Below are 20569 nucleotides of genomic sequence, written 5' to 3'. Positions count from 1 at the left end.
CTCCACACGCCACACACACGCGCTCTCGGGCTAAATCCCCCAAAGGGAAGCCAGCTAGGCTAGCTCTCGTTGTGCACAAGTACTCTGTGTCCACATGCCGGGGTTGTAGTGGAGACCTAAAAATACACCTCTTGTGGGCTAGTGGGGGTGTGCTTGTTGTCGTTGTTGGTGTGGTTTTATCGTCCGGCCAGTCGACTGTCCCGGGTCCCCACCACCATCACTTGTGTAGAGAGGGATGATGAAATGGTCAAGTTGAATGTCGACCTGCGCTGCAACACCGAACATTCGCTAATGGTGAGTTGAGATCGTAATAGGCTTTTTGAAAGTGAAAGTAGGCCAACTGGTGGAATTGAGCTGAAGCGTTTTCAGTGCGACACTTGCATACACGGGGATGTAGCTCAGATGGTAGAGCGCTCGCTTAGCATGTGAGAGGTACCGGGATCGATACCCGGCATCTCCAGGCAAACAAACAATGTTTTTATTTATTTGGAGACGCTGGGTCCACAAAACTTGTTTGAAGGAGATTATTGTGATTACAAAAGGTCATGTGCGGATAAAAATTGTGTGATGGGGTGGTTTTTTAAATTTGTTGTGGAAAAAAACCAATCAAACCAGAGTAAAATAGGAGGAGAGTCCCCTGTATCATGCCTAAAACTTCCAACTCTTATCCCAAAGTCTTCCCCAAAATACCGTAGTCATTATTGTGTCCATTAATTCCTCGCCGTTTCTTTCCTTGCTCTCTCGGTCGGCTCGATTAGAAGATTATGATTTATCACCATTCGAAGCTCTTGAAAAGGCTGTGTAGAGACCAACAAAAAAAAGCTCCAACAACCCGGAAACTGTCGGCCAAAGAATTCTTCCTTCCCCCAATTGTCTCACTGCTCTTTTGTTTCACTTTATTCACGCGTAACGGACGAGATAACAGCGGCTCGGTGGACTAGAATTAACTTAATTAACATCCCGCCCCGGTACTGCTTAATCCGTTGGCCGATGAAGTTCCAGGATTGTTGAGTACTTGTCGAGGCTACTGTTTGGACCGTTACGGCCGTTACGCGCAATGTGTCAACAAAACGCTAAAAAGGTCTTAAAGGATGTTCTTGTTTTTCCACGGGTGTCTCGCACTTAAGCACCAAAGCAGCAACTGCGGACGGGCCTTTGGGATTGATGGACGGAATGGCTTCATAAAAATGGCCTAAAACAACTTCCCGCGGCCGTGGGGTTGTTTTTAGCTTGATTCACGCTTCCAAAGCTAATTGAAACTAGACGCTAGCGATGGCGGAGCGTTACAGGATCGAAAACATATAAATTTTCCACGTATGGCTCTTGGTTTTTGTTTTTTTGTTGTCTGGCGAACTTTATTACGCTGTAGAAAGGCTGTAAAAATCCTGCTCCAGGGCGAAAGTGGCCTCAAACAAAGCGCACAATGCCGCTAGCATGATGCTGCTGGTGTTCGCTTGATGGAGCCGCCCATCAAGCGAGCTACTAATAAAACCATTTCTGGAGGCAATTTCCCACAGCAGATGTAATGAATAAGCACGAATTTTTCCCCTGCTGATTGCATACATTCAGGCGCAAATACCAAGTATGCAATCTGGTGTAATAAAGCGTCTAACACGCCATGCAATTTTCATGACAAAATTACATTGTTCGCTGCGCTTTTTATCTCTTGCGGTGCTTATCAACACGAATTGATGGCGTAGCAAGCAAGATACAGCTCGTTTGGAAAGAAAAACTTATCAGCAATGTAACACGAACACACACGCGTAAGAAAATCATACTTTCTCCCGATCATTAAAAAATCATTCACAAAGTTTTTGTCCCACACGACAACGGAAAATACTTTATCGTTATTGATTCTCAAATGTGATTTTCTTACTCTGATAACAGGGAAAGACAAACGCGCGATGGAAAAGGGGACACTTTTTTTTGTCTTGCGTACGTGCTCCCCACTGAACCGTACACGATGGAATATGAGCTTGGAGAAAACCTTTAAAGCATTATCGAGTGCCGTCGAGGTTTTGCCATCGCTTTGTTTTAGCTTTTCGTGCGTCCGTGAGTGGTTCATCAAACGTTTAAGATTATTGTTTGGTAAACATTGATCAATGGACAATCGATCAAGCCCGATATGCACTGTGCAAACCCTTCCACGGGCAAGCAAGCGCAGCAAGCGCAACCCCGGTGAGCCTTTTCCACTTTGATGATGATGAGGAGATGATTTTCACAGGATTGCCGAAGGGTGTCGTCAAATGGGCGGGAGGTGGGTTGGTCGGATGGTAATCAGCACGGTACACAGCGCTGATTGCAAAATCTATCCAAACAATGATTAGATGAAAGGATTTCCGGACCTTCGAGCCAGTCCCGTGCCGGCCGACAAGTACGTCGGTACGCTGAACCTGAACCCTGTTGTGCATGGTCCATGCCGGCAAGCATCGCGTGGAACCGGCCAGTGCCATCACCAGCGTAAGTAGCTTGGCGAGAGCAGACCGTCCTTTTGGTCGCGTGGTTAACTAGAGCTGTGCGAGCTCGCCAGTGTCTGTGTGTCCATGAATCGTGAAACGGATAATGTGCAATGAAATCCTGCAGAAAAGGTGTAGTGGCATCATCTTCCTGCGGGCTGCCGGCAAACAGGCAAAGTAATACGACCGAAGCTGGATGGGATCTCCCTTTGATATCCACCCTCCCCGGCACAGCACTGCTGCACTTTCGTGCCCACTCGTCCGGTTTGTGCATTTGATAAACGATACGTGCTATTTCATATCCATTACGGTAATGAGATAAAGTCGTTACGATGGCGTTTCAATAGAAATTGCGCCCGAATGCAATTCGAATCCCGACTGCCGCATGCGGGAAGTGCATACCTAATCCGAAGAATTTATACCTCAACTTACAACGCGTGTTGCACGTGCTAACGAGAGGTTCAATTTCATAAATTTCTGTCGGAGCGCATTACTCTGCCAGCTCTGTTTATTGATTGCGCCTAAAGGTATGCAATGAGCAGTTTCATCGTTCGGCGGTGTCGGCGGGCTTATCGAGCCCGTTTGAAATGTTTTCACGTCCTCCGTGTGAAGTATTCCGGGGAAAAAATGATCGAAAACAAAGGCAAAAAAAATTTCTACAACTTATCCACGACCATTAGCCCCTTCTCGAGGCAGCCTATTCAACTCCATGAAACTCACCATCCAGCCCGTCTTTTTATCGGCATTCGATCGGATCGTCCTCACCCCGGGACACTCAGCCACGCTACAATATTCCCATCACTTGACAAATAACCATTTCTGTTGACAGTTATTTCGGGAAAATCCACTCGCAACCCGTTCGCGCGTGTGTGTGTGTGTGGCACTCGCAGCCTCCGAAAACCCGTTCATTGAATATTGAAATCCCTCATCGCGGGAGAAGACCGTTCCGCAGAGGGGGCTCGGAAAACCCTCGTCGCATTGAAATTCGATTGAATCCATAAACCATAAAAGCCTCTTGCATTATTTAGTTTTCGATACAACGAAGGAAAACGAACAAAAAAACATGAATTTGTCCTGCAATCCGTGTTGGTCTTGTCCAAGAAATATGGACCGCTATCAGCATCCGGATCATCATACTCATCGTCTTGGCCCTAGTCTCGACAAGTTGTACCTCAATAAAGATGATTAAATTCTCTCCCCCCCCCCCCCAAGTCCGTGCTTAGCGCAGTCTTAACATGTCGATGTTAAACGAAATCACCGCTCTTGTGCCCCGGAGCGCGAGGGAGAGCTTACGTTTAACAAAGCCCACAACAATATGATGCTGTTAGCATAACACATCGGGGCATAGCCTTCAAAAAAGCTTGTTTTGAATATAAATACCGCATCGAACCCCCTTCTCCTTTAGCAAGCGCATTGTTATCTTCCGTTCGGCACACAACGGACACACAAATAGGGGAGCAAAAAAAAACCCTTTACAGATGAAGTAAATCCATCACACACTAGCTATGAGACTGGAGCACACACACACACAAAAACAGAGAAAAGAGCCTCTGAATGGCAGCAAGAACTATCCCCGACGCGTCCCACGTCCGATATGCGCTGGCTTGTGATTGCATAACAGCCTCGTGATGCTCCTTTGTGCGGGATGCTTGCGTGTATTTCCCGTTTTTCCCAGCCCCAGCGCCGTGAGTGACTGGTTCGTCTGAGCGACAACGGCGTGCCCGTCGTGTGAGCGTCTGCCGAAGAAGCCGGGAAGGACAGCGAAACGCAGACAAACCGCCCGTTCGAAAGCGGGGCCGATCAAAAACCCCTTTTCTGCTGGCAACGCCGGAAACAAGTGAAGTGAAATTCCTTCACCTCAGCTCCCAGCCAGTTGGCTCCAGGAAAAGAAACGCCGATCCGGTAAGGCCGAAAGCGTTCACAATATTATATCGCAATCCCTTTTGGCATGCTACCACGTGTTCAGCCGCCCGTACACGATTGGTTTGCGCCTGTAAGCCGATTACCGGAAATGGTTCGTGCTCATATTTCGTACAAGGTGTAATTCCTAGGCGACAACACATCCGCCGTCGTGGTGGGAGGGGAGGTTAAGGTCTCGTTTGTTTGATTAATTAGATTGTTATTCTGCCGAGCGGTCTGTGATGTTTTCCTTTCTCCCCTTTTCGCCCCCAAAATTAGCACATACGCACAGGGTGGCGCAGGACGCGATGGTGGAGTTGTGGGGTGGAAAGCGTAGGGGGAAAATTGCCACTAAAGCTATGTTTATTTACTTAACATCCTTACACTCTCGCCGGTGTATTCGGGAGGGATTAATTTTCCGAATTTCCGCTTTATTTTCTCACACTTCACGTTAATCCTTGCGATAAAGCCACCGAATAGGGGCACACTTTTTGAATTTGATTTTCACACACCACGTCACACGGCTTTTAGCCAAACTGTACTTGTTGACAATAGCTGCCTTGTTTCAAACCTGTTGGAAAACTGCAATAAAAAGCGGATCCTCTCACATTGTACATCACCAGCGAACCATCAAACCAACGATAAACGGTCGTTCATGCACCATGCGCCTCCATCGGAGTGGAACGCAGCGCGTGCTTCTCTATCTACACAAACACCTTTCGTTTCGCGTCCTCCTCCGACTGGCAACCGTTAAGCGCTTGATTAGAACACTATCGCTAGCCCACTTGCTGCTAGGCCTCTAACGCCCAATCAATAGCGCGAATAGCGAACAGAGGCCGACCAGCTTAACAAAACCAAAACAAAAATTAAACCCAAAACCCCTCTCGACACCGGGCGACACGACTATATGGTTGTATGTGTGGGTGTGTGTGTGTGTGTGTGTGTGTCCGCGTTGGTTGTCTGTGTGGTTAGGGGTAACGGATACGCACACTGCACACTACACGATCGCGAGCCATCCACCGCAGAGCGTCCGTCGGAAGGCAAGGTTCATTTTCGACTGACGCGCGTGTTTCGGGTCCGCCGTGTTCGGTCACTAACTTTCGGTGTGAACCATTTCGGGTTCTGAACCCGCTTCAGAACGCGCCGTACGTCCTGAGTCCCGTCGTGAGTTCGTAGACCCAGGGGTACAGACAAAACAAAAAAAAAACCCAGGGACACTTCTCTCTCGCGCGCGCGACACCGAACGCGAGAAAGTGAGAGTGAGTTCCCCGGGCTGGTAACTCACCAAAACCGGGGGATAGAGGATGTAAATAGAAGGGAGGCGGAATGGGAGCAGAGGGTGAAGGGGATGCACAAAAAAAGGAGTCAAGATTTGCTCCGACAATTTTCCTGGAAAACAGCTGAGTACAGGAGCTTAAACTTTGATAGACCTGGAGGCCGTTATGGCGGCTGTGTGTGTGTGTGTGTGTGTGTGTGTGTGTGTGTGTGTGTGTGTGTTGTAGTGCTTCAGCCGCTCGTGTGAACCAGCTAATTGTTTTTTAACCTTGCGCATTAATTTCCCTTCTGCGGGAAATCTATGTTATTTTCCTCGCCTATTTTTTGGTTTTGACTCTTCCATGAAACGGAATACATTAAAGGTTTAATGTCTCTTTGAAGAAGTTGTTGGCCTTCGGAGAGCAATGAATTTCGAATAAGCAGCCGTCCCCAGCATCCACATCTAGCGCACGTGAGAGAGTTCCCCCCCATTAAAGTGCGCTTGAGTGACGAACCTCATCGCCCGACGTGTTGTCTTCTCTCGCACGATTTAAACGCCGCGTAACGCGTTCGCGCTACAACACACGGTTATCAAGTTTAAAAACATCGTTATTAGGCTTTATTGCTTCCTCGGGATGGGGGCCGCAAATATGACGCTTTGAATAATGAGCGTGTGGGCGAGAGGGGGAGGAAGACGGGGGAGAGAGCGCACCCAGCGACTGTGGCGACTCTGCGGTGGATAGTGAAATCAGTTAAGGATTTAATTAAAATGGCGTCTCGAAAATGTGCCAACGCGATCCCGCGCACCGGCAATTATTACTAGCGAGAGCGCATCATTTCGCTGTACGATTCTTCTTCTAGGACGGCCCCCGTACATCCCAACAAGACACATTCCTATCATTCGGCATCAAACTGTGAACGTGATGAAAGGATAATGTGTCCTTCTTCTGGGAGCTTTTTTTTCTTTCTTCCAGATACCGGTGGATAAAGAGGTACGATGATCGCTTCCCGTCGACAGCTTCCCAGATTCCCTTTACGACACGTCAGCACAGCCGGATGAGCGTGTGTGTATGTGTGTGCGATAGTTAGGAAGGTTCAAGCTTCAAGTGTCTCGTAAAACTAACGCCCCGTCGTCGTCCACATCGTTTAGACGTCGTACCTTTTGGCAGCAAAGAGATGGAAAGTGAAAGTTACGAGACACGACGGGCGACCGCTTCAACCGCTCGGCGTTCCTCCCGAAAGAGGTAGAACAATGTCCCGGAAGAGTTTCCTTTTTTTTTGTCTCTCGCTCTCTTCATGTGTGTGTGTGAAGAATGGTCCCTCTTTCCTACCTTCGATGTGTCGGCCTGAGTCCTGAGAGGTGTATAAAATATGCCTATTTAAGCGGTGGCAGGCGACGGACAGAAGCAGCCAAGTGTGAAGGGCCCTAAATGGTGTGTCTTCTCTTCCTATTCTGACACACACACACGCACACATACTGGGCCGGGTGATAAGCGTTCTGTTAAACACAACGATTTAGTGCGATCGTTGTCAGCAGCGTCTATCCTATCTTGCCTATCTACCGAGGCCGGTGCTATTAGTGTCTGGCTGGGAAGGATTGTTCCATTTTTCATCACCCAAGGTAAAGGTCGTGTGGAGAATGGCGAACTGGCTGGTTGGGTGAATTTTAATTTTGAAAACCCTTTAATTACGTCAGCCTTTTTTTTACTCTTCGAGGACACTTACACAGCAATATTGGGAAATTGGGAGTTGGAAAAAAAGCTGGCATTCCCCAACATCTTCCTGGACACAAATATCGTGGCCCTGGGGTGTTTTCAGTAAGTGGACAGCTGAAAGGCTCGTGCTCTAATTTGAAACACTTGCGGTTATCATGTGCTGTCCTTCGGTGGCCAGCGTGACAGCGATACATATTTAATGGTGGGATTTGCGTCCGGTGACAAGTTGTGGCGCATGTACATAGTGCCCATCTTAAGAAAGTCCTTTTCCGCTATTTAACTGTGGCATCGGCTTTAAAACATACAAAAAAAGATATTAAAATATGCAGAAAACTATCTGCTGTATCATCTTCTAGCCGACCTTCTCCCGAGGACCTTCTCCAATGTCAGCTACCGCTCCAGCACGGACAAGGTGAACACTAATAGCCTTCCTTTTTTTTAAATGCAACATTACTCCCTCACTATCTCTTTAAGACACTCTCTATGTACTTCTGCCTTATCGATCTCGGGCTTCGATGGGAAGGAAAAGTGTGGCAGCAGCGAGTTGCCGGGGTGGGGAGCCAGGTTGTTAGCATAAAAGATTAACGCACTTAAAACTCCCCACACGGGGGAAACTCCTACTCGGGCTAGCGTGTGGCGCACGAAACCACATGGGATGATGATGGGAAAATACTGACGGCCGCTTCCCAGACGGAACAGATGTTCACCCGGGCTCCTGAAGATGATACACCAGTGCCCGGGTGCGTGGCCGGTGCATGTGTACCGAAGTCCGCCACCGGGTAAGCGTATTCCTGACGGCCACGTAAGCGTCCAAGGACAGGAACGTAGCGCCTGCCTGCACGGGATGATGATCCGTACCATCGCCCGTCTTACATTCGATTGATACGTTGAGCGGAACGGACGTATCAAGTCGATCGTATCGCGTTCGTGAACCTCTTAACCTACCATTGGGCAATCATAAAGCGGGACCATCTCCGCGGTACGAGAGGTTAAGTTTCATCCCGCAAAATAGTGATTGGATATCGTTTCTTTGTGTACCTGGGCTGCGCGCTTCTGTACCGTGGCACAATCTTCTGGTGGTGCGGAAAAACGCGGAAGAGTAGAACGGTGAAGTTCTAGAAGACGAAGCTTACGATCAACTTGTTGGTTTTTGGAGGGCGGGGTTTTGGTTTGGAGGAAGCAAAAGGCAAGCGCCCCACATAGCATCGAAACTACTTCACTTTTGCGTCCCGGTTTCGCCCGCTTGGTAGGCCGGAAAGAATGTGGCAAAGTTTCGATCGGCTGGATTTGTGTTTGGTTTGAATAGTGCTACTGTGGAAAGCGCAACACAAAGGAAGTTTCCGATCGCAATCGAACACATTTGTGCAGTGCTGTTTAGGCGAAAGCTTTCCCTCGTTGTGTTTAGGTGTGAGTGCTAAGGTAAACTATTGCAAAGTAAGTATAGGAGAACGGACAAACTTTGTCCTTGACTGTCGTGTCGTGGCCTAGTCTCCGAAGATTTGTGCTTAGAATAAGAGTATAATACGGATTGCTACTTCATACTAGCCTGTGCTCGTTGAAAGTGTTTTAAAATTTCAAATAATTAAAGAAAAGTGTATCATCACCGGTTTCCTGTCAGGTTGCAGAGAAGCGAACGCCTAAAGGTATGCAACACGGAATTTCTAGCTAATCTCATTGAGAACTTTCCCCGTAAAGCCATTTCACATGGGAAGTGAAACTGTCAAAGTGGTCTTCCGTGAAAACGATTGCATACTGTTAGGCGCTCCAAGCGCACAACTAAATCTCACCGGATTTCTACGCTTTTTTGTGTGAACTGTAGCTTCTGTGATACTTTCAGCGAGCTTCTTCATTGGTTAATATTTGTCCATCGTAAATCACGTTAAAACTGTGTCCAAATCTATCGGGTCACATCGCTATTTCTATTCGCCGAATGCGAGTACTATTTGCCTGTTTGCTTAAAGAGTTTTTCCTCCAGTTGGGATTTCTGTCCTGTCCGTCTGTGCTGTCCTCTCAAGTACACGGACGGCTTAACTTTTCTCTGCATGTGTGCTAAAAATCGATAAATCAATTAGTGACTTGCCGGGCGGGGGATAAACATCCACAAACGAGCGAGCCGGCCTGACTGTGCGACACTATTGCCGTTCCGTTTCAGATGCAAGTTCAACCGACCAAATATGTCGGCCTGGTGGCTGACCTTATGCCGAACATTCGGTTGATGCAGGCGAGCGGCCACTTTCTGTTTCGCTACGTCACCGGTCCGATCCTGATCCGGAAGGTGTACTCCTGGTGGACGCTCATCATGGTGCTGATGCAGTTTTTTGCCATCCTCGGCAATCTCGCGTCGAATGCGGACGACGTGAACGAGCTGACCGCCAACACGATCACGACCCTGTTCTTCACGCACTCGGTCACGAAGTTCATCTACTTTGCGGTCAACTCGGAGAACTTTTACCGCACGCTCGGCATCTGGAACCAGACCAACTCGCACCCGCTGTTTGCCGAATCGGACGCACGCTACCATTCGATCGCGCTTGCCAAGATGCGAAAGCTGCTGGTCCTGGTGATGGTCACCACTATCCTGTCGGTTGTAGGTAGGTACGGGCGTGTGTGCGTGTTCGGGTGGGTGGCATCGGTGGGCATAAAATATCCCTCAAGAATAATTGAGTTCCCGTCTCAGGGCGTGGAGACACGTGGGCCAAATTTCGTTTGATTTATCGCTTCACGGCTCACCGGGCTGGATGCGTGCGTGGACTTCTTTTGGGAATCCAAACGTCTTTCATTCTTTCCTCTCGATAAATTACTCCATCTCTATTTGGATTCGTTTCTTCCCTTTCTGCACTGCGACAGCCTGGGTTACGATAACGTTTTTCGGCGAAAGCGTCAAAAATGTGCTCGATAAGGAAACGAACGAGACGTACACGGTGGAGATACCCCGGCTGCCCATCAAGTCCTGGTATCCGTGGAATGCTATGAGCGGACCGGCGTACATTTTCTCCTTCATCTACCAGGTAGGTACAGGTAAGCGAGATGGGACGGCTCGCAACGGGTCGTGAAAGTGGCTCGTGAAAATCCCGCGGTAAGGTTACTGCCAGAGAGACAAGGAATGTTCGGCAACGCTCGTGAGACTTCTCACTAAAATAGACGAAAAAGTGTTTAAAAATACCTTTAAAACTGTATTTCTACTCATTGTTGCATAACTTTAAGGGCTGCGAACTACAAACCACCAAACAAGAGCGCCTAAAGTTATGCAGAAAAGCTTATTTTCAGCCGCTTTGTGCCTCCTAACAAGCCTGTTGAAGGGGGGGAGATGTAGACCATCAGCATCTTACAACTTCCACCAAGGTCAGAGAGCACCAAGAACGCGAACCATTTTCCGAAAGATTATGGCCCACGCTGGTCTCGCGCGAGCGCTCAGCACAGGACGACAAAGGAACGAACGCGCGATTATGAAGATGTCCGAACCATTTCCCGTCCGCAGCATTATCAGATGATTTGCGGGGTGGCTTTTGCCAGTGTTCGTTTGATGGGCGGAAAAGAAAATGTCGTCCGCCAGCCAGTCTTGTACCACCCGTGAATTGAATGTGGCGCTCTTAAGTTGGAGGATTTACAACCACAAACTCGGGGTTCGGCGCCAGGTTCTTTCCCTGCCGGTTTGATGAAGTGACGCAAATTACGATGGCAATTATTTCCTGCCAGGCTCATTTCGTTTTACAAGTTTGCGTTCCCTCTTCCGGACAGCGCTCAATCCGCTGCATTTCGTGGGAGCTTACGGATAATCCTGGAATGTATCGTTTAAAATATTCATAGAATCTTAACGAAAACTTCTGTCTAATTAATTGCCGCACAATAACTTTAAACCTGCCGCAGCTCTGTATCGTCCTGTCCGGAAGCAGCGTCTACGAATTAATTTATTCCAACATTTTAATATAGTCGTTTGTGCATTTTAATTAGTGCAAAGGCAATATAAAACGGTTCTCCCGGCTTAGCCATTAAAACAAAGTGTGCCTTCGGAGCAATTGGTCCGCGGGCCCCAAGTAACAGGGGTTCTCAGCTTCCACCGCTTCTGTCCTTCTCAAGAAGTGCATATCCCGGTGCCATTCCCAAACGCGGTGCTCACTACCGAGCGTCATAAAGTTTGATGGGTGTTTTTAATATTATTTCCGCTCTTAAGCACTTAATGGACTTTTCATGCTTGACTAAACCCGCGTCCCAGCTAGGTTGGCCGGAGGGTTCGTGATGGTCGATTTCGGTGGTCTATCGCGGCTAAACACTCCAATATTGCCCTCATCAATCTGCGCGCTTCGTCTCCGGCTCGTTGAAGATGCAGCACGGAGCGCCGGGGATAATCCATCCTGAGGACAGGCGAAATCTCTCCCATCGCCACCGTTGCTGGATGGATCGGACACACAATCACACGCCCGAGTTTTACACAACATTTTATGCTTTCCAGATTTACTTCCTGCTGTTTTCGATGGTCCAGAGCAATCTCGCGGATGTGATGTTCTGTTCCTGGCTGCTGTTGGCCTGCGAGCAGCTGCAACACTTGAAGGTAGGTAGCAACACGCTTACGGTCGATTTTCTCCGTCTCCGTCGTTCAACATCATCCTTATCGGGCGGACCAATAGTGCTAACACGACGCTTCTCTCTATCGTAGGGCATTATGCGACCGCTGATGGAGCTTTCCGCCTCGCTGGACACCTACCGGCCCAACTCGGCGGCACTGTTCCGCGCAATTTCAGCCGGCTCCAAATCGGAACTGATCATCAACGAAGGTACGTACCACTTTCAATGACCTTAGACCACTAGGGGAGGGGGGGGGGGATTGGGGGGTGGACGGTTGCTAAAGTTAAGGTGGGACAAACAGTGGAAGGATGAGCGAAAAAGCACAACATCATATTCGTCCCAAAACGCAAAGCAAAGGCCTGTTGTTGCCCACCGGACCGGACATGAAACACACCGGGAGGCGCAGATGACAGGCACGAGCAAGCACGAGAATGATAAAACAATCCCGTCGTCTGTCGGACGGATGTTGCGCACGGCGTGGAGCAAGAGCAAGAGCAAAGGCAAAAGCAAAGCAAAGCAAAGCTTGCGAGAAAAAAAGCAACAAATAAATTGAAGTTTAAAAATAGATTTTGCACGTCCACGTGGAACGGCTGGGGCGGTAAAGCTCGCAGACCGGTGGCGTTCGCGTACAGTGCTGTGCAATAGTTATAACCCCGGGCAGCTATCGCTCATGTTGGGGCTTCTTTTGTTTACTGAAATTTCAATTTACCGTCATTATAGACAGTTTTTATTGATGCTTCAAATTTATTAAAAAATAGCTAAAACCATTTAAAGGATGGTTTGCATCCGTGCGCATTGCACTGTGTAAAATCGTTTAACGCTCGTCGCATCGAAAGTGGCCACCGGTTGGGAGTGAGACCACGCCCCGCCCCGGGCACCAAAGCACTGCTACGCGAAATGCATATTAAAAAACCCCGTCGCCTCGCCCCTTCCAGCTCCCTTCCGGCCATTTGCATTTGCACAAGTGTATCACGGTCGCTTCGTGCCCTTTTTTTTTGGTTGTATTTCGCTGTCTCTCACTTTCATCTCGGCGTCGTGTGACTGGGCTTGACGACGCCGACGAGGATTTAAAAGAGTGGTTTTGTGTGTTCTTTAAGAGCTATTTTCTGATTTGCGATTCATGCCAATGGGGGCTGTGTGGGAGACACCGACCGATCGGAGCTAGTTTATTATCAGCTTCAGTGTTTATCCCACCTTTTTTCCGGCGCACACAGCATAAGTCCAATGTAATTTACCGTGTTGTATGTCGCTGCCTTCCAGCTCCTTTGTAGGAGCTTTACCGGGCGTGACGAATGTCTGTCGGTGGGTGAAACGGTAGCTTTTGAAGGCCTTTCAACGGTCACCGATCACCGCATGGGGATGTAGCTCAGATGGTAGAGCGCTCGCTTAGCATGTGAGAGGTACCGGGATCGATACCCGGCATCTCCAACCTTTATAGAGGGAGAATCGGTAGGAGATTTAAAGAGATATAAAAATGGAAGAAGGACTTCAAATGTAAAAAAGAATTTCTCCCTCCCCCCTCCATAGATCTTCCCCCTTTTTTTTATCTATATCTATCTATCGTCCTGATTCACCTGAACCCCAACTTAAGCAGCCTTCCAGTCGTGTTTACGTCTTCTTTCGTCGTTTTGCATCTCGGAAGTGTTTTCCCTGTTTCCGGGATTCGGGACGGCTTTTGCTTTGCTTTGCCAACGCTCTGCTCTCCCCTCACGTTCGAGAGCACGTCATTTTGCGGTTTTGGCTACATGCTTCCACAACACTGGCTGTGGTTTTTGATTGTTACATTGTGTCCTCACGATTGCTCTTACTCTATACTCCAACCGACAAAAAACGCTCACACACAGAGAAGGACCCCGACGTTAAGGACTTTGATCTGAGCGGCATCTACAGCTCGAAGGCCGACTGGGGCGCCCAGTTCCGTGCGCCGTCCACGCTGCAAACGTTCGACGAGAATGGCAGGAACGGAAATCCGAACGGGCTTACCCGGAAGCAGGAAATGATGGTTCGCAGCGCTATCAAGTATTGGGTCGAGCGGCACAAGCACGTCGTACGGTAGGTAATTCCCCAGGTGTGGTACATTTCCGCACGTGGGGTTGGTGTTTTTAGTTCCATTCCATTTTAGCCGTCAGACATGGTGGTAGAAATATTTTAAACTTCTTTCAGAAAACGTTTTTAAAACTCATTATTTACTATTCTTCGGCTATCAAACAAACCCCTAAACAAGCCCAATTTAAATGAGGACGAAAGCGTAAGAATCTTGCCTAAGGCTTTTCATCCGTTCAAAGCATACGCTAGCATGACTTCGCTCTCCCCGACCCGGGGGTTCCTCGATCGAAACGAGCTCACCCGTATCGATTTTCCACTAAACATGCCTTAAATCGGTTCACAAAGCTCCCGAAATCCCATTTCACCAATCTACCAATTTGAAGTCTATCGCCCTTTTGTGTATGTTACTTTCGTCGGGACGACGAGCCTGACGAGGCCAGGCGCTTGCGGAGTAGCCGGACCGAGACTTTTCATCTCGCTAAACCTGCGGGAACCTCTCGCTGGCGTTGCTACGACACCGCAAAAGTGGAAAGATAGCGCGGATCCCCCCTTTTCTGACCGGGAAAAGTCGAACAAGACTGGCTGACCTCACCAACGCCGAGAGCGCCGCTGGCAGCGCGGGATTACGAACCGGGAGCTCGGTGTGATTTCTTCGGGTTCCATAAATCGCTGACGGGTTTTGCCATTACCACCGTTGCGTGAACGTGAAAGGAAAGCGCAAAAGCGTTTAGATTCCAGCGGGCGGATGGAAGCAAATTGAATCATCCGGACGCGATGACTTGTCTCGGGTTGCCGGATTACACAGCAGCATCCCGCACCAGCTGCCGCAGCTAATACAGCTGTAAATTTCGTTAGACATTGACTTGATTTTGTAATACCACAAACACATACACACACACAGACAGAGACACAAGTTTCTGACAGACAGAGAACTTGCCGTTTTTTCAGCATCTCCACCAGTGATCCGGATCACGAGCCTCGAGTTTTTTTTTTTGAGGAAGATCCTTATCGATGACCCCATTTTTGGCGTCTTGAGATGATAGTCGCTTTGGCGCCTTTCACGCAGAGACAGTGAAACGAATTCATTTACTAAGCAATCGGGTATCGAGATTCGTATCAAGCGCTGTTTGCACAAATTTTATCGCGTGCTTGCTTTTTCGGGACAAAACAAGCGATAAGCTACGGAATTGCATACTTTTAGGCATACGGAAACGAATCGCAACCGATAGTTGCGCCCAAAGTTATGCAATTTGAGCAGAGGGGTTTGTTTCTAACAGCTTCGTTACAAGTTTTAACAGGCACTTTAAACCGGAATTCGACGTTTTGGATCTTCATCTTCATATTAAATTTGAGTTTTCTCACTGATGAGTTTTATTTCGTCTCTCTAGAGCGGTTTCTTCTATGGATTCATTTGTGCCAGGACGACAACAAACAGGCTCTGTTTCCTTGCTCGTTTCCCGCTGTTAAGACTTAATTTTTATTTTCTTCACTCACACATCGCTGTGGTTTAGTCTTCTCTCTTATTGGACATGTTTTCCATTGGTTCGACGGATATTCTCCCCCAGCAGAAACCCTCGTAGAAGAACCCATAGAAAGGCACCACTCGCTAAGCTCAGCTTCCCAACCATGCATGTAAAATGAGTCGTACGACAGATTTAAGGATCGGTTTGGTTGCTTCATTCGGTTTTGTTCTCCTTCTCCCCTTTTCGTTGTGCTTGTCGTCGTTTTGTTTTTATTCTGTCGCTTTTCATTCTCGCATCGCAAAACTCCGCCAGCCGCACACCGCATTACGCAATCGAAACGAGCCAGAAAATGAGCACGCCAAATGCAAAGAAAATCCCTTTTTGAGTGGCGCACCCACCACCCATCCCATCCGTCCGTCCGCCTACCGCCTAGCCCAGCCCCTCATCTCATCGGTTCCGAAAGTGCTGAGCTCGCACAAAACATGGTCTCGCTTCCCAGGCCCACGTGTGCCATGTCCATGTCGCCGGTGCTCACCATCGCCGCCAGCAAACATCAACAATTTCTATTCAAGCAACCCAGCAAGGCGCGCGCACAGAAGAATTCAGAAACATATCGTTCTTAGTTACCTCGTACCTCGGCGGATGAGACTTTTCCGTACATTACTCCAATACCGCCGCCGCCGCGTAAGTTTCAACGACGTACAACACAAACAGGCCCGGCAGCAATATTTAAACCGAAACAAGAACATCCAACCCGCAGCCATCCAACCAACCAACAAGAACGCCGTGATTTGAATGTCAGCCGCCTTCAACGGGGGTTGTTGCTGCACCGCGCTCGGCTCGGCTCACGTGTCTGTGCGTCTGTGTGTGGTTAGTTCAATGCTCACGATTTTCCCACGACCGAATCAACGCTCGCAAGCGTTGTTCGCGATGCTTTCGTCAGCTTTCCTTAAATTGTTTTGTGTGCCCGCCGTGCGAGTTTCTTCCGCTCGAAAGTGGGTGCAACGAATCAGAAAAGCTTTCCGCGGGGGCCAAACGGAAGACGAAAAAAGCAGAGCGATGATGACGGCACAGCTCGTGCTGTGTGGGGTGTCGGTTGTTCGGTCACAGCTTTCGGTCACAATTAGAAAACAGAATTTTAATGAGCATTGTTTTTGTTGTGTGTGTGTTTGGAAGAAAGGTGGATGATGGGGTGTGGTATTATGTCGATTGTTTGTAAGGTTTTTTTTAAACCATCATTTTGGTGTTACATTTTCACACTTGAATGCACAGTAAGCTCCTTAGGGTGTCCTTTGCATGTAATTAAACGTTGTTACTTGATTTTGAAATCTACGGACAAGGATACAGTGAACGAACGAAACAACATTTTTTGAGCGCCTAAATTTATGCAATTTACTTATTGAAGGGCTGAAGGTATTTTTTGTTTATATTTGTGTTACTTTTCGTGTAGTTATTCTATTTTCGACTCTTCAACTTTTCACTACAAATTAGGCAACTTCAGTGACGGCCTTAATACATTAAACTAAGACGGGAAATTTGAAAATCTTAAATTTGTCAATCTAATCGAAACATTATTTTACCAAAGATTTTAGCCCTTGACTTAGTTAAAATAGCTAAATCTGTATGTTGTATTTTGGCATTAAAACTCATTTTTTTTACAAATTAACATTAAATTCTATTGTCGTTATGGATATGCCTGAAGTTTTTAGCAAATGTATGAGGAAAGAGAAAAATAGTAGGAGAAGTTTTTCCTCATGTATCTGAGGTTGTTCATGAACGATTTTTATTCCTTGGCAGTACAACCTCTAGAGAGCCTGGGCCTGCCGTTTATGGCTTTTTGTGACTCAATTTTTACCTGTAGTAATGTAGTCAGCCCTTCGTATGGGGGGAGGCGGTCTGGATGGGATTTGAATCCCGGTCCTGCCGTGTGAAGACCGGTGTCGTTATCGCATCGGCCAAAATGCCGTTAAAGTCGAAATTGCATACATTCAGGCGCATCGTTTCGTAAAATGGCCCACGTATAGCTTATGAAGTAAACTTTTCTTACTTTATTTAGATTACTCATCTAAACGTTCGATACTTATTCAGTACCTTCAATTATTCACCTACATTCACACTTAATTTGAGTATTGAAGAAAGTTAAAATTCCCAATCAGACATCCACGATAGCATCAAACGGTTTCACCATCCATCAAATCATATTCTCCTGGATTCTTCGTTTTGTGGAGAATTACTTTGGTCAGCTGATCATGCTGAATGATTTAATTTTAGAGAAACGTTTCATACTCACAATCACGGTATAATTAAATTAACTTCCACTGTAAAACCGAACCAATCTCGATGTGATTATTTCCACCGTAGTGAGCACGGCTCCATTTCCTAACACGCACGTTTCTGGTCAGTTGACACCTCGGAAAGCGGCTCTTATTGAATACACTCCGATTTCACTCGAATATGCAGCCTCCGTATTCTGAACCACATCATCGATACACAAAGCCTCCTCCAAACGTCCATTATGTCCGTGTGTTTTCGTATTTTCATTCCCCAAACAAACATCTCCAACCGGAAAACATTGCCATCATCCATCCCCGAACTGACGCAAACTCAATTTGGCCTTCTGTTCTACGCCAAGTATCGGTAGCAGCAGCCAGCAGCACTCACACAGCGAATCGAAGTGGTGCCACGTGTTTCCACGGCGAATTCTAATGCTTCAAACACAATCCAAATGTTATCATTTCCACGTCACTGGCCTGCTGGTTGGTTCGTATGCTTGTCGCGATTCTACGCATACCGGATGATCGATTATAAACGCAGTGGCAGACAGGCATTCAATTTCCTTCTGGCCGAAAAGAAGGGAAGCCTTTTTCGACGTTACGCCGCCTATTTGAATGCAAACAGTCCCGCCGCTCCGGTCGGTCATGTCGGTCTGTCTTTCAATCGATCATCATGCATGATTTGATTAATATTTTTATTATTCACCTGCGAACGCATTGTGCGACATTCAATTTCCGGACGAGCAGGACGATTCGCGTGATGGAATGGAAAAAAACGTATCTCGTCCCGTTTGATTGCCTTTATGGCTTCTGAGTTGACTTTTTTTGTTCTTCCTTTTCCACCACATACAGGCTCGTTTCGGCCATCGGTGATACGTACGGACCCGCCCTGCTGCTGCACATGCTGACCTCCACCATCAAGCTGACGCTGCTCGCCTACCAGGCAACCAAAATCGACGGTGTCAACGTGTACGGATTGACCGTAATCGGATATTTGTGCTACGCGCTGGCTCAGGTTTTCCTGTTCTGCATCTTCGGCAATCGGCTCATCGAGGAGGTACGAGTGCGGCGCTTTGCCGGTTTCCCCCTCCCCCCCCTCCCCATTTTCATCTCATATTTGCATCACAAAACCGTATCATCGGCACATTTTCACATTTCCATTCATTCCACTTTTGAATCTCGGCGCAATTCCGCGTCGGCCTTTTTTTTGTTACCAGAGCTCATCCGTGATGGAGGCGGCCTACTCGTGCCACTGGTACGATGGGTCCGAGGAGGCAAAAACCTTCGTCCAGATCGTATGCCAACAGTGCCAGAAGGCGATGACTATTTCCGGTGCCAAGTTTTTCACCGTTTCACTCGATCTGTTTGCCTCGGTAAGTGGAATGTACCAATAGGTGGCGTGTGGATTGGGCGCCAGAGCAGGCGCAAGAAGTCACCGGCCTTAGCTTATGCAAACCGGGGGTAGACCGTTTGATCTAATGTTTGATTCACGTTTGCTTGTTTTTCACGCTCCTACCTCTAACTCGCTAACGCTCTCCTTTTCCCGCCAGGTTCTCGGAGCCGTCGTCACCTACTTCATGGTGTTGGTACAGTTGAAGTAAACAACTGGACACCGGGTTTTTTTTTATTGCTCTTTGCTCTCTACAGACACACTTCTGCTACGATGGTTTACATACTGTTAACACCGAAACGATCTGTTACGTGCATACTATCTGTAAAATTATTTGCTTTTAGACGGGATGAGATGACGATCCGATGCGAAGTTGCTACCAGCGTTGATTGGTTTTAGTACAAAGAAAAGCTGGGAAAAAAGTGGACAAGGACAAGTTTTTTTATTTGGAGTGAAGGATAGACCAGGGAAAAGTCAAATGTGTGCGAATCGCTCTCATCAAGCACGATGTATGTGCCTTACCAGACATGCAATTATGATAGTAGTGACAACAATAAAGAGTACAAATGGTTCTTAACGCGCACCCCCTTACACTGTTGTTTTAAAGATGTTTTAGAATATTTTTTGGAATAAAGACTGATGAAGGAGTTGAAAGAAAATCTATAGAGTCAAGCAAATCGATGGGAGAGCAATGTATTACTTATCAGTTTTTTGGAGCGCCATCTAAGAGTCAACTTCAGAACTACTTTCGAGTACTTCGCTGGAGAAGAGCCTTAGTATCGAAAGTAATCTTTTATTAATTTTTTTTAGCGTATTGCATTCGACTCATAGTGATTGTTGGATAAAGAACTAGACAAGCTAGACGTTGTTAGGTAGTCTTTCTCGAATAATGCAGCAAAAACCCCGACGCAACAACCAGTTTTAAACGTATTCTGGACAGAGAACGCTACCCGTGTAATGAATAACATAAAGAAAATTACCATAAACTCCATCCATCGAGCAAATGGCAAATTAATTCTCGCCAACCCTCGCACCAAATGCAAATGCATCACTAGAAGAAGAAGACACAAACAATTGAAACTAGTCAAATTGTTGGCTCTCTATATCTGTACATCCCCCTCCCCGTTTTTTTGCACTTCCTGTTCGCTTCCGTTACTTTTGGCGAGGGGGCAAAAAACATTCTCCCAAAACTGCTCTACCAGAGAAAACGTGTATGCCAGATATTCGTTGGCAAGTGTTTTTTCTCCGGAAATGGATGAAAACTTGCCCCCGCCATCCGCACACTCACGCAAAGAAGCGGTGGTTGAAAATTGGAAATGCATAAATTAGCCAAAAAATTCGCAAACATCGACCACGATCCGAGCGAAACAATCAACCGGGGGGGGAGCGAGGGCGCGCGTTCGCGAAAGAATCCGCTAACAGTCCCACTGGCACGGTTTTTCTTCAGCGAAGGAGGAGGGTGAAAACTTTCCCGGCACCGGCTGGCTGGGCCAAAAGAAGCCAACAAACT

General features: G+C 47.5%; 2 protein-coding genes and 2 non-coding genes across 11 annotated transcripts in view; 3 read left to right on the top strand and 1 right to left on the bottom strand.

Annotated features, from left to right (window-relative positions):
* LOC118508259 (cytochrome P450 4c21-like) overlaps window positions 1-20569 on the bottom strand; it is an 81740-nt gene that overhangs the window by 1007 nt on the left and 60164 nt on the right. The window contains exons 1-2 of one of the 5 annotated variants that reach the window (XR_004905776.1): window positions 5345-5463; window positions 4740-4926 (exon numbers count right to left, since the gene is read on the bottom strand). The exons of 2 other annotated variants lie outside the window; for them this stretch is intronic. The gene's annotated coding sequence lies outside the window, so the exon portion shown is untranslated. Of the gene's footprint in view, window positions 1-4739; window positions 5291-5344; window positions 5464-19382; window positions 19471-20569 lie in introns of those variants that run through there. 2 more of the 5 variants (XR_004905775.1, XR_004905778.1) reach the window with 2 other exon arrangements.
* On the top strand, window positions 388-460 carry Trnaa-agc. The gene has a single exon. It is a non-coding gene; the product is annotated as a tRNA-Ala (tRNA).
* On the top strand, window positions 1040-19650 carry LOC118508261 (odorant receptor coreceptor). 4 transcript variants are annotated; one of them, XM_036047890.1, is made up of 10 exons: window positions 7456-8758; window positions 8870-8967; window positions 9477-9915; window positions 10172-10332; window positions 11775-11873; window positions 11979-12096; window positions 13732-13939; window positions 18522-18726; window positions 18887-19042; window positions 19220-19650. In XM_036047890.1, exons 3-10 carry the CDS (start codon window positions 9477-9479, stop codon window positions 19268-19270), a joined length of 1437 nt encoding a protein of 478 aa, XP_035903783.1. In that variant the 5' UTR covers window positions 7456-8758; window positions 8870-8967; the 3' UTR covers window positions 19271-19650. The 4 variants fall into 4 exon arrangements, with proteins under 4 accessions (XP_035903780.1, XP_035903783.1, XP_035903782.1 ...); XM_036047887.1 differs by lacking the exons at window positions 7456-8758; window positions 8870-8967 and adding an exon at window positions 1040-2460; XM_036047889.1 differs by lacking the exon at window positions 8870-8967 and having other exon boundaries at window positions 7457-8758.
* On the top strand, window positions 13243-13315 carry Trnaa-agc. Its single transcript has one exon. It is a non-coding gene; the product is annotated as a tRNA-Ala (tRNA).

Source organism: Anopheles stephensi, chromosome 2 (assembly GCF_013141755.1).
Source record: "Anopheles stephensi strain Indian chromosome 2, UCI_ANSTEP_V1.0, whole genome shotgun sequence".
In the NCBI taxonomy this organism is placed as follows: domain Eukaryota; kingdom Metazoa; phylum Arthropoda; class Insecta; order Diptera; family Culicidae; genus Anopheles; species Anopheles stephensi.
This window is presented reverse-complemented; position numbering and strand designations above follow the sequence as displayed.

Excerpts from the sequence above, each read along its gene's own strand:
- LOC118508261 (XM_036047887.1), top strand. The coding sequence starts at position 2,410 with ATGGTCCATGCCGGCAAGCATCGCGTGGAACCGGCCAGTGCCATCACC. Across the intron at positions 10,333-11,774 it reads TTTTCTCCTTCATCTACCAG|ATTTACTTCCTGCTGTTTTC; the intron begins GTAGGTACAGGT and ends TATGCTTTCCAG. Across the intron at positions 19,043-19,219 it reads CACTCGATCTGTTTGCCTCG|GTTCTCGGAGCCGTCGTCAC; the intron begins GTAAGTGGAATG and ends TTTTCCCGCCAG.